The sequence below is a fragment of the Nomascus leucogenys genome, chromosome 4 (genome assembly GCF_006542625.1).
Source record: "Nomascus leucogenys isolate Asia chromosome 4, Asia_NLE_v1, whole genome shotgun sequence".
NCBI lineage: Eukaryota > Metazoa > Chordata > Mammalia > Primates > Hylobatidae > Nomascus > Nomascus leucogenys.
The window spans coordinates 56,086,851-56,099,477 of NC_044384.1; the positions used below are offsets into that span (position 1 = coordinate 56,086,851).

General features: G+C 40.1%; 1 protein-coding gene across 3 annotated transcripts in view; it reads right to left on the reverse strand.

Moving 5' to 3' along the window:
- The window catches only part of LAMA3 (laminin subunit alpha 3), a 274,538-nt gene that overhangs the window by 183,560 nt on the left and 78,351 nt on the right, over positions 1 to 12,627 (reverse strand). For 2 of the 3 annotated variants that reach the window (XM_030810644.1, XM_012506378.2), the window contains exons 9-11: positions 4,814 to 4,904; positions 2,479 to 2,610; positions 791 to 853 (exon numbers count right to left, since the gene is read on the reverse strand). In XM_030810644.1, coding sequence (XP_030666504.1) covers positions 791 to 853; positions 2,479 to 2,610; positions 4,814 to 4,904 — 286 coding nt within the window. Of the gene's footprint in view, positions 1 to 231; positions 234 to 786; positions 854 to 2,478; positions 2,611 to 4,813; positions 4,905 to 12,627 lie in introns of all 3 variants that reach the window. The other variant, XM_030810643.1, reaches the window with a different exon arrangement.

The window sequence follows — 12,627 nt, forward strand, 5'->3', positions numbered from 1 at the left end:
TCTTTTCCTTGCTTGCGTTTCTATATTATATATGTTATTATCTGGGTTTCTCCACAGGAATATAAGCTCAAAGAAAGCTGAGAATTTTTTCTATTCTGTTTACTGCTAAGTCCCCAGCAGCCAGAATGGTACTTTGCACATAACAGGGAATCTTAAAATATTTACGGAACAAATGATTTGGTAAATGTAACACCCACATCCTCTAGTACTCATCCCCCCACCCTCAGAGACAGCTTACTGCACACCACTGCTACTGTCTGCCAGGGGCTTGTTTTGGGACTGCAGAAGCTCCTCAGCCTTCCTGAAGGCCAAGCTGTAAGTGCCAGAGAGTGAATGTGCCAGAAGCATTAATGCCTCCACTAATGGCAGATAACTGCCATTACCTGCCATTGCACCTTTATCATGGTTCCCTTCACTCCTTGACTCTCTCCCTTCCTGGGATCACCTCCCAAATAAATGACTTGCTCTCCATTCCTTTTTCAGGGTCTGTTTTCAGGGAACTCAAAAAAGACAACAGACCACTGGCTGCCATTGAAGGTCTTTGAGCAAGCCGGTGATATCTAATCCAAGCTCTGCACGGTTTCCTACGTCAGGTAGTGCCCTCGTAAAAGACAGGCTGGAGTGGGGACTGATGGGTGGGGAGTAGGTCAACTAGGAGACACCTGCAAGGCACCTACCATGCTCTAGGAAGGGAGACTTGGCCTTGGATGTGGCAGTGCGCACAGGAAGTAGGAAAAGAACAAGGGCATAACATTTTCACTGGAGTTAAACCAAAAGGGAGGTTACTTGCCTTTTATATCTCCAGCTACTGGATCTTCTGGACTTGGTGTAGAAACAGGAAAAATGGGAATTCCTGTAAAAATAGTTTATTAAAAAATACAGAGAATGATTAAGGAGATAGTAAAGTAAAACATTAAGTTGTACTAACTAGGAAGACACTCTCTGTCACTTAGTGAAAAGTAGCATACAGAGACTAATTTAAAGAAAGGCGATATTGCTATATCTCAAATGTGTTTAGTAACTGAAACCAGACTGGCCAAACATTCCCATTGTATAACGATGAACAGAAATGAATGTTTCGTGCTCACAATAGCTAAGTCTCAGCCTGAGCAGGGATGAGTTTGGCTTCCTTAGCTTTTTTATTGTTTTTTTTTTACCATAAAATCAAAGCTTTAAAGAAATATTTTCTTCCATTTTTTTTTCCTGACATTTTGTTTATGCCATAAAACTACTTCAGGTTTCTTCCTCTCCTTCTTTTCACTAAAAAGGCAGGCTGAGCGCAGTGGCTCATGCCTGTAATCCCAGCACTTTGGGAAGCTGAGGCAGGCAGATAATCTGAGGTCAGGAGCTTGAGACCAGCCTGACCAACATGGAGAAACCCCATCTCTACTAAAAATACAAAATTAGCCAGGCGTGGTGGCACATGCCTGTAATCCCAGCTACTCAGTAGGCTGAGGCAAGAGAATCGCTTGAACCTGGCAGGCAGAGGTTGCGGTGAGCCATGATCGCACCATTGCACTCCAGCCTGGGCAACAAGAGCGAAATTCTGTCTCAAAAAAAAAAAAAGGCAAATACAATTTCTGTTCAGCCTTCTACCAAGACTCACAGATTCAACATTGATAAAATTCTGATGTGGTGTCTCATCAACCAAAGTAGGACAGTGTCCACACTTAAGCAATTACCTGGGGTGGCAGGTGTGAATGAGAACATACAGTTACCCATTCATGTGAGTCCTGCCCCCATGTCCCCACAACTCAGTATGCTTTTCCTACGATGGCTCTGCAGAAGTCAGGAGGGTGGGGCCAGGAAACATCTGATAGAGTGATACAGAGAGACAGGCTCTCCTTGCGACAGTGTTTCTTTGTCCTAACCCCAAAGTGCAGTTTTCCCACTGCTGCACAACAAACAGAGCCAACACTCATCACAGTTTGCATAGCTGGTTTCACAGATTCTCCTGTTTCATGCTCTACAGTGTTTCTGACAGATATGTATTTTTTTCTCTTGGTGATGCTGAGATGTTCACTTAGATCACTGCAGTGGGGTGGAGTCGGGGTGCTTATAACTTGGCCTCTTGTACAGCAGGAGAGAGGAAACGTTTCCCTGGGCTCCTGAAACACAACACACACTATATGCATGCAAATAAATATCTGGAAGCCTATGATATTTCTCCTACATTTAGGAGGAAAAATCACACACATGGATTATTAAGTTAAAATTGCCAATATTTGACCTTTTTGACCTACTGAGATGGCAATTTCTATGGTACAACGTAACACTTTGGAGATAAATAAGACTGTAAAATGTACTAATATAAAATTTATATTCCAAACTTTCAGAAACACTTTTACATAAATACAACCCATCTGGCCCCATTTCTGTCTCTCCTTCCCTACCTGTCCACCATGCCTCAGAGGTTAGTGCACAAAAGCCAGCTATGGACCAAAAAGGGTGGCCTCTTGTTCTGCAGTGGGTACTTACTCAAGCAAAATGGGAAACTGTAGTATCCAACTGCACACTTCTCACAGTTGTCTCCGTGGAAATTTGGCTTGCAGTGACAGCGGCCTGAGCCCTGTTCACAGCCATCAGCATGCTCAGGGTCACAGCTGCAGGCTAAGAGAAATCCCAGTTTTCAAAGGATCTGTCCTTCACTGTACTTAACAAAGCAAATATGTTCCAACACTTCCCAGGCAATGTTCCATACTTGAACCTTGGTCTACAGGTATTCTTAAAAGGCACAGCCTATTTCCCACCTCACACCTGATTGATGGTTCTCACTGCCCGAAGCTCGTGAGCTATCAGAGATCAGTTGTAATGAGCGTCCACACAGAAGTTCTCATGGATGTCATTTATCCCACTGAGCATTGCCCAGCTCACTGAGTCAGAGGCAAGGCCTGCACACTAGTCAGAGGAGTTGGGGGTGGGGGTGGGGGTATATGCCTTAGCTCTGTTGGGCACAGCCCTTTCTAGCTATGAACCAACTGTGAATGTCCACAAAGTGGTCATCAATACACAGTTATGATACAGATGCAAGAGTGGAGTGCCTAGACATGGAGATATAGTCTGTGGACAGCAGACCAAGACCCATAACCCAAATGTTAATTTGAGTGAAGTGGCTTACTGAAGGCAGCTTTTGCAACCAAAACCAATTATCAGGCACAGTTATCAGGCTTGCACTGCAGTAAGGCATAGTGGAAGTATAAGAAGTTTGTTGACCTCCCACTTGGGGGCCTCCTTTGCCTGGCAGGTGCACCCTGGACAGGGAAAATACTGTCACAGCTCATCTGAATACAACTCCCGTAAAGACCTGGGTGACCTGGCATCCTGGTGTCCTTTGCTTAATTTATTTAGGATTCATGCGTCCTACTGATCCTTTACACCAAGCCTCTAATACCTCTGTGGACCACTTCAATGATGAAAAAACTAGAAAGGTGATAAAACAGTGAGGCTCCTAATGAGGTACAATTACATTGGCAATATCTTGTTTTCCTTTCCCAATGCCTATTTTTTGTAGGCACAAGACAGGCGATGGACATACTTTGCAGCATGATGTGGAAGAAGGAAGAAAAGTGAAAACACATTTTTTTTAACAACTAAGAATGCCCTAGAGAGAAGTAAATCCGTCTACATATTCCTTGGACTTTAATACCCTCAAATGTTAATGGTATGATTAATCATGGAGCGGGCACAGGATTGACTTCAGGACTGGAATTGCTTTCCAACTGTGACAACCAGACAACTTAAAAGAACCAAGCCTTGAATAGGGTATAGGTTGCACATGTAGGGAAAAGTCTGTAAATCTGACCCAAGACTCATAATTCTACAAGGAAAAACTAGAGGCATTCTTCTGTATAATAGAAGAGTTATGGCACAGTCATGTCAGAGAGAAAAGAACTATATCCTGGATCTAGTGGTTAGCGGTTTTGTCACCTAGCCTAAATTATATATAACTACTCAGATTGTTTGGTTTCTCCATATCTAAAAATAAGGACAATAATACAATGTCCTATTTGTTGTGATAATTAAACAAGACCTTTGTGAAAGTATTTAGGTAATGCCTCACATATGGCAAGTACTCAACAAATATTAGCTATTTTAAACAATGTGACTATTATTAAATCCTTATGAACTCATTACTGTGTTGTCTTGTTCTAATTCAAGTTTTTGTTGTTGTTGTTGTTGTTCCTGAGACAGAGTCTCACTCTGTCATCCAGGCTGGAGTGCAGTGGCATGATCTTGGCTCACTGCAACCTCCGCCTCCTGGGTTCAAGCAATTCTCATGCCTCCACCTCTGGAGTAACTAGGATTACGGGTGAGCACTACCATGCCTGGCTAACTTTTTTTCTATTTAGTAGAGACAGGGTTTTTCACCATGTTGGCCAGGCTTGTCTTGACCTCTTGGCCTCAAGTGATCCACCTGCCTCAGCCTCCCAAAGTCCTGGGATTACAGGCCTGAGCCACTGCCTCCAGCCCCAAAATTGAAATTATTAGAGATCACAGAAACATGTCAAAACAACAGAAAATGGAGAAACTAACATTTATCACAGGCCTAATATGTGACAGGCCCAATGGTAAGTATTTTCCTACTTGCTTTTGATTGCATTTTATTTAATTTTATGAAATACATTATCATTTCCATTTGAATAAATCCAAAATTCAAAGAGACTGTGTAAGTGACTGAGGTCACATAGCGAGCAGAACTAATACTCAAGAGAGAGGGCATGAAGGAAGTTATTAACTGGTCCAAAGTTAGCCTGATGACTTCGTTGAGGCAGTACACACAGGCTAAGATACACCAACTTGAAATGAAACTTACGGATGCAGCCATCAGGGGCATCCACCGGAACCCCATAAGGGCGGTAATAGCCCTTAGCACATAGTTCACAGTTTACTCCAGCTGTGTTGTGCTAGAAAGAAACAAAAGAAACTTAAAGGAAGGGTTCTGGGGAAGTTGATTCTCCTTATTTTGTGCTACTCACCCAGAGGAATAATTCTGTCATATACAGTTGTAATTTTGAAGTCACTGAAATAATAATTTAAAAAAGCATTAATCTTGACCTTGACCAAAATTTACCATAGGATTGGCTTAATCTTGGCTCTGGAATTTTTTTCTTATTGGGACAGGAAAGGAAACATTCCATCAACTGGACAAGCCCAGGCTTTATCCTTGATCGAAGAATTTGCTTTAATGAAGCACCTGACATGTGAGTGAGAAAACACTGAAGAGTACTGTTCTCATAGCCTCGTTCAGAAGAACTGACGAATGGATAATGAATTGCCTACAGTTTAACCCAAGGGTCATGTGTGCATTTACACCTTCTCCAATTTTGGAAGGAATAACATATATACAGATCCTTGTCTCTCTTCATTCTAATTTTATCTGTGCTTTAGTCATAAAACCCTTTTCTGAATACCTCTGTTTCATGAATGGAAAATGGAGGCATGAGTCTCATACACAGAGCTCATTTTAAAGTACAATACTAGGCAGCTCTTTCCAGTTCATGGTTAATCCTTGTAATTGCCACATAATTAAATTACCCAACATGCATCATCAGCTTCCAGAACTATGGATCTAGCTCATTTCTGCCTCTTTTGCTCTAATTTGGGAATAATTAGGAGGACAATGTTCTTTCATTAATGAAAAGAAAGGCAATAAGAACTTAACAAGACACTTTGACCCACACAAAAGTCTGCACAGAAACACAGGGGGAGAACAAAGACCCATTCTGTATCCTCTCCTGTTTTAGATAATTTTATTAACTACAGACTTTTCTTTATTACCACTCCTTTTCCCATAGGCTAAAATCTGAAATCACTTTAATGTTGAGGTCTAAAACCACATTGGCCACTTCTGTGACTTGAAATTTACATGCATAAACATGGTGGGTAAATCAGAAACAGCTGTGGCCCACCTTCCCATCCAATGTAAAGTAACACTCAAATCTGTTGTTTGCCACTGTTTCTTACCATAGACGGAGGACATCAGGTTAACTTTGGCTCCCAAATCTTTTATTGTTGGAGTGGGAAATGAGAAAATGTTCTCTGAATTGGGCAGCCCAGGTTTCCCCCTCTACTACAAAGTGGTTAATGAAGTACCTGCTACAGAGAAATTATATTTTTAAGACACAAAGGATGGCAATGAAAGACTGAAAGACAGCAACAATTTAGAGTACTCTGTAGATAGAATAATGCCTGTAGTTTGCCTTGAAATCTCAGTGGTTCTCCAGAACCTGCACACCCTGAGGGCAAGACACACCACGTTATCCATGGACACCATGGTCCTGGTTGGACCAAGGCCAGGTCAAGACCCAAGGACAGTGGTGACTCTGTATTTCTACATTGGAGGTGTGGGAGAGGCGATCTTGTTGGGAGCAGTGGGAACTTGAAGTTGCATTTGCCTGACACTTAAGAAGAGCAAACCCCAACTGTCCAAACTAAAGAGGGTGCTAATGGAATCTATGCAAGTAGCAAGCCCGACTCCTCCCCACCTTAATTAGTCCATCCTTTGGCACTACTGAGGGAGGCTTTCTATGGAATGCTCACCTACAACCAGACCCTGCTCTAATCAGCGTTAGGTCTGAATTCCTTGAAGCAGAACTTTTCCAAGGTGCTTTTCCACCTTCAAGCAAACCCTCCATCTCTCTGCCTTTCTGTCTTTCTCTCAATTCCTTCACCACTCTGTCACTGGCTTCCATTTCTGTGAATCTCAAGCACAGAGAGACTCTGGGATGGCCCATTCACCAGTCAGCCTCTCTCTGGAGGAGTTTCCCTACTTAGGCCTATAAGGCCTGACATGATCTGGCCTTTGTCACCCTCCAGATTCATCAACCCCCTACTCACTCCCCTCCAGCTACACTGGGCTCCTTGGGAAAGGAAGGGAAGGGAATGGAGGAGAAGGGAAAGGAAGGGGAAAAGAAAAGAAAAATTAACAGACTGGAAATAGTGAAACCAACATAACAAGGGCACAACTAGGGAGTGAGTTTAAGACTTAGATCAGCCCAGGTGCAGTGGCTCACGCCTGTAATCCCAGCACTTTGGGAGGCCAAAGTGGGTGGGTCACAAGGTCAGGAGTTCAAGACCAGCCTGACCAACATGGTGAAACCCCGTCTCTACTAAAAGTATAAAAATTAGCCGGGCATGGTGGCACACACCTGTAATTCCAGCCACTCAGGAGGCTGAGGCAGGAGAATTGCATGAACCCGGGAGGCAGAGGTTGCAGTGAGCCGAGATCACGCCACTGCACTCCAGCCAGGGTGACAGAGCAAGACTCCATCTCAAAAAAAAAAAAAAAAAAAAAAAAAGACTTCGATCAGAAGTCACATCTCTGTGGAAGAGGTGAAAGACTTTGTTTTAGTTCATGGAGATAAAGTATCTTCATGCATCATCTCAAACAACAGGGATAATCTTCAATCTTAGTTAAGAGCATCAATATTTAACTAAGGGGAAAGAAATCAAGAAGGAGTCAATCCAAAAATGTTGTGCTCCTGGCCTTCTTCTTTCATTACTCTTTTCTTTCAACATTTTATCTTGAAAAATTTCCAACTTTACAGTGAACACCTTTACACTCCCCCACCTACAATTTACCATTAATATTTTACCATATTTGCTTTATCACATAATTATCCATCCACCCATTCCTCTATCCACCCACTAATTCATCTTATCTCTTATGCATTTCAAAATAAATTGCAGCTATCAGTCACTTTCCCCTAAATACTTCACCATGCATTTAACTAGCTGGAATTCAATATTTGTTTACAGTTTTTTTCTTCTGTTATAAAATTTATAAGTGCAAAAAACTTATAAGTGCAAAACTATTAATTATACATCCACTGAGTCAAGACAAATGCATACATCTGTGAAATCCAATTCCTTATCTAGATATAGAGCAATATCATTACCCCAAAGTTCCCCCTTCCCCTTCACAGTCAATCTCCATCATCAACTCTTCAAAGTCAACCACAGTTCTGATTTTCTCCACTATGGACTACTTTTACCTGTTTCAGAATTTCATTTAAATGGCCCTGATACTTTTGTGTGTGTGTTTTTTTAGTCGTCATTCACTCAGCATAATGTTTTTAAGATTCTTGCATGTTGCTGCATCATCAGTAGTTTCTTCCTCTCTGTTGCTCCACAGAATCCCATTCCATAGTTATGCCTGAGTTTCTTCATCCATTCTACTATTGTTGGTCACCTGGGCTATTTCTAGTTGGGGGTATTTGCATAAAGCTGCTATAAACTTTTTGAAAACAAACATTTCCATTTCTTATTAATAAATGCCTATGAGTGGAAATTGTGAGTCATGGGATAGGTGTATGTTTAGCTTTATTTTTTTTAAATGGCCGTTTTCCCAAAGCAGTTGTACCATTCTGCATTGTTATCAACAATGCGTGAATAGGTGTGGTTATTCCACATCCTCACCAAAATTTGATATTGTCAGCCTTTTTAATAACAGTCATCCTTTAAAGCTGAGGAAAAAATAGCAATCCTGGGGAGTATGTAGTGGTATGTCATTGTAATTTTAATTTGCATTTCTCTGATGACTAATAATGTTAAGCTCTTTTTTTTGTTTTGTTTTGTTTTGCTTTGTTTTTGAGACGGAGTCTCGCTCTGTCGCCCAGGCTGGAGTGCAGTGGCACAATCTCGGCTCACTGCAACCTCTGCCTCCCAGGTTCACGCCATTGTCCTGCCTCAGCCTCCCAAGTAGCTGGGACTACAGGCACCTGCCACCACACCCGGCTAATTTTTGGTATTTTTAGTAGAGTAAGGGTTTCACCGTGTTAGTCAGGATGGTTTCAATCTCCCGACCTCGTGATCTGCCCGCCTCAGCCTCCCAAAGTGCTGGGATTACAGGCGTGAGCCACAGCGCCCGGCCTTGTTAAGCTCTTTGACGTACATTTATTGGTCATTTATTTATCTACTTTTGTCAAGTAGCTATTCAAATCTTCTGAATTTTTTTGAGGTTTTTTTAAATAACTGAGCTGTGGAAGTTCTTTATATATCCCAGATACCAACCATTTGTCAGGTTTATGTTTTGTGAATATTTTCTGTCTGTGACTTGCCTATTCATTTTCTTAATAGCATGTTTTGTTTTGAGCAGAAGTTTTTAATTTTGATAAAATCTAAATTGTCAGTTTTTCATGGTTATTGCTGATGTTTTTGTCTAGTTTTATAAATTGCCAATAGGATGGTATTTACATCTCCAACTATGATCATAGACTTGTCTATTTTTCCCTCTAATTCTGTCAAATTTTGCTTCACATATTTTAAAGCTCTATTATTAGATGCAAACACACTTACGATTACTGTCTCCCTGATGAATTTACTCTTAGCATTATGAAATGTCTTTATTTATTTGTTAATGCTCTTTGTCTTAAAGTTTACTTCACCTGATATTTTTACTCTATCCTTCTAATGTTTATTGTTTACATAGTATATTTTTTCCCATTCATTTACTTTCAACTTGTCCTTATATTTAAAGGTAAGTACTTGTGAACAATAGAGTTGAGTCTTGCTTTTTTATTCATTCTTATTGCTTCTGCCTTTGAATTGGAGTGTTTAGTCCATGAACATTTAGAGTATTTTTGATATAGCTGGATTTGGGTCTACCACTATTTGCATCTATTTTCTGCTTGCCCCTTCCTTTTGTGTCTGGTGTGTGTGTATGTGGTTTTGTGTGTGTGTGTGCTTGCGCACATGCATGCACTTCATCCCCTGTTCCTCCATTTATCTATTTTTTGGATTATTTGAATGTTTTTAAAATTACCTTTAGAAGTATCTATTGGCATTTTAGCTGTACCTCTTTGTATTATTTTGTCAGCAGTTGTTTTAGGGACTACAATATATATCCTTCACGTCTCACAGTCAAATTAGAGTTAATATTGTATTATTTTTTATGCTATTGTTGCATATGTATTATATTTACATGCATTTTATAAATACCATGAGACAATGTCATAAATTTTGTTGTAAGCAGCCCTACATACTCTAATTTTTCCAGCTATATTGAAGTATTATTTACAAAATATTCTTTTATTTTCCTTTTCCATTATTTATTCTCTCCTCTAAAACATTTACAAATGGGATTGAGTAAAGGAAAATAATTACAGATCATTGTATTACCATAAAAGGGCAGAGATTTGGAAATAAAGAGGGGTTGGGAAGGTAGGTAGTTTCCTAAAATTCTTTTTTCAAAAAAAAAATGCAACTCTAATTTTAGATTCAGGGGGTACATGTACAGATTTGTTAGCTGGATATATTGCATGATGCTCAGCTTTGGTGTATGATTGATCCTGCCACCCAGGTACTGAGCATAGTACCTAACAGTTAGTTCTTTGACCCTTGTTGCCCTCCTTCCCTCTCCCCTCTAGTAGTCCCCAGTGTCTATTGTTGCCACCTTTATGTCCATGAGTACCCAATGTTTAACTCCCACTTGAAAGTGAGAATGTGTGGCATTTGGTTTTCCGGTTTTGCATTAATTTGCTTAGGATAATGACCTCCAGCTGCATCCATGCTGCTGCAAAGGGTATGATTTCACTCTTTTTTATGTCTGTGTAATATTCCATCATGTATATGTACCACATTTTCTTTATCCAATCCACCACTGATAGGCACCAGGGTTGATTCTATGTCTTTGTTATTGTAAATAATGCTCCAATGAACATATGAGTGCATGTGACCTTTTGATGTAATAATTTATTTCTTTTGGACATATGCCAAGTAATAGGATTACTGGGTTGAATAGTAATTTTGTTTTAAGTTCTTTGAGAAATCTCCAAACAGCTTTCCATAGTGGCTAAAATAATTTACATTCCCACCAGCAATGTATAAGTGTCCTCTTTTCTCTGCAACCTGACCAGCATTTGTTGTTTTTTGACTTTTTAATAATAGCCATTCTAGCTGGTGTGAGATGATATCTCATTGTGGTTTTGACATGCATTTCTATGATGATTAGTGATATGGAGCCTGTTTTCATATGTTTGTTGGCCACTTGTATGTCTTCTTCTGCAAAGTGTCTGTTCATGTCTGTTGCCCATTTTTTAATGGAGTTATTTGTTTTTTGCTTGCTGAACTATTTAAGTTCCTTATGGATTCCGAATATTAGACCTTTGTTAGATGCACAATTTGCAAATATTTTCTCCTACTATATAGGCTATCTGTTTACTCTGTTGATAGTTTTTTTTTTTTTTTTGTAGTATAGAAGCTCTTTAGTTTAATTAGGTCCCATTTGTCAATTTTTTGTTTTGTTGAAATTGCTTTTGAGGACTTAGCCATAAATTATTTCCCAAGGCCAATGTCCAGAATGGTGTTTCCTAGGTTTTCTTCTAGGATTCTTATAGTTTGAGGTCTTACATTTAAATCTTTAGTCCATCTTGAGTTAATTATCGTATAATATATGGTGAAAGGTAGGGGTCCAGTTTCATTTTTCTGCACATGGAGGGACAACTATCTTAGCACCATTTATTGAATAGAAAGTCCTCTCCTTGCTGGGCACGGTGGCTGACACCTGTAATCCCAGCACTTCAGGAGGCTGAAGCGGGTGGATCACCTGAGGTCAGGAGTTTGAGACCAGCCTGGCCAACATGGTGAAACTCTGTTTCTACTAATAATGAAAAATTAGCCAGGCATGGTGGCACATACCTGTAGTCCCAGCTACTTGGGAGGCTGAGGCAGGAGAATCGCTGGAACCCAGGAGGCAGTGCAATGAGCCCAGATCGTGCCACTGCACTCCAGCCTGGGTGACAGAGTAAGACTCCGTCTAAAAAAAGAAAGAAAGAAAGAAAGAAAGAAAGAAAAAATAAAGAAAGTCCTTTTCTCATTGCTTATTTTTGTTAACTTTGTTGAAGATCAGATGGCTGTAGGTGTGTGGCTTTATTTTTGAGTTCTGTATTCTGTATAGTTTGAAGTCAGGTAATGTTATGCCTGTGGCTTTGTTCTTTTTGCCTAGGGCTGCTTTGGCTATTTGGGCTCTTTTTTTGGTTTCTTCTGAATTTTAGAATAGTTTTTTATAGTTTTGTCAAAAATGACATAGATAGAAATAGCATTGAATCTGTAGATTGCTTTGGGCAGTATGGCCATTGTAATGTTACTAATTCTTCCAATCCATGAGCATGGAATGTCTTTTCATTTGTTTTTGTCATCTATTATTTCTTTCAGGCAGTATTTTGTAGTTGTCCTTGTAGAGATCTTTCACCTCCTTGGTTAGATGTATTCCTAGATTTGGGCTTTTTTTATTGTTTGTTTTTTGCAGTTATTGTAAATGGGATTGTGTTCTTGATTTGGCTCTCAGCTTGAACATTATTGGTGCGTAGAAACGCTACTGATTTTTGTATCCTGAAACTTTATTGAAGTTGTTTATCAGTTCCAGAAGCCTTCTGGGAGAGTCCTTAGGTTTTCTAAGTATAGAATCATATCATTAACAAAGAGAGATAGTTTGACTTTTTCTTTTCCTATTTGGATGTCTTCTATATCTTTCTCTTGCCTGATTGCTCTGGCTAGGACTTCCAAGAATTTTTTTTTTTTTTTGAGACAGTCTTTTTCTATCACCCAAGCTGGAGTGCAATGGCGTGATCTTGGCTCACTGCAACCTCTGCCTCCTGGGTTCAAGTGATTCTCATGCCTCAGCCTCCC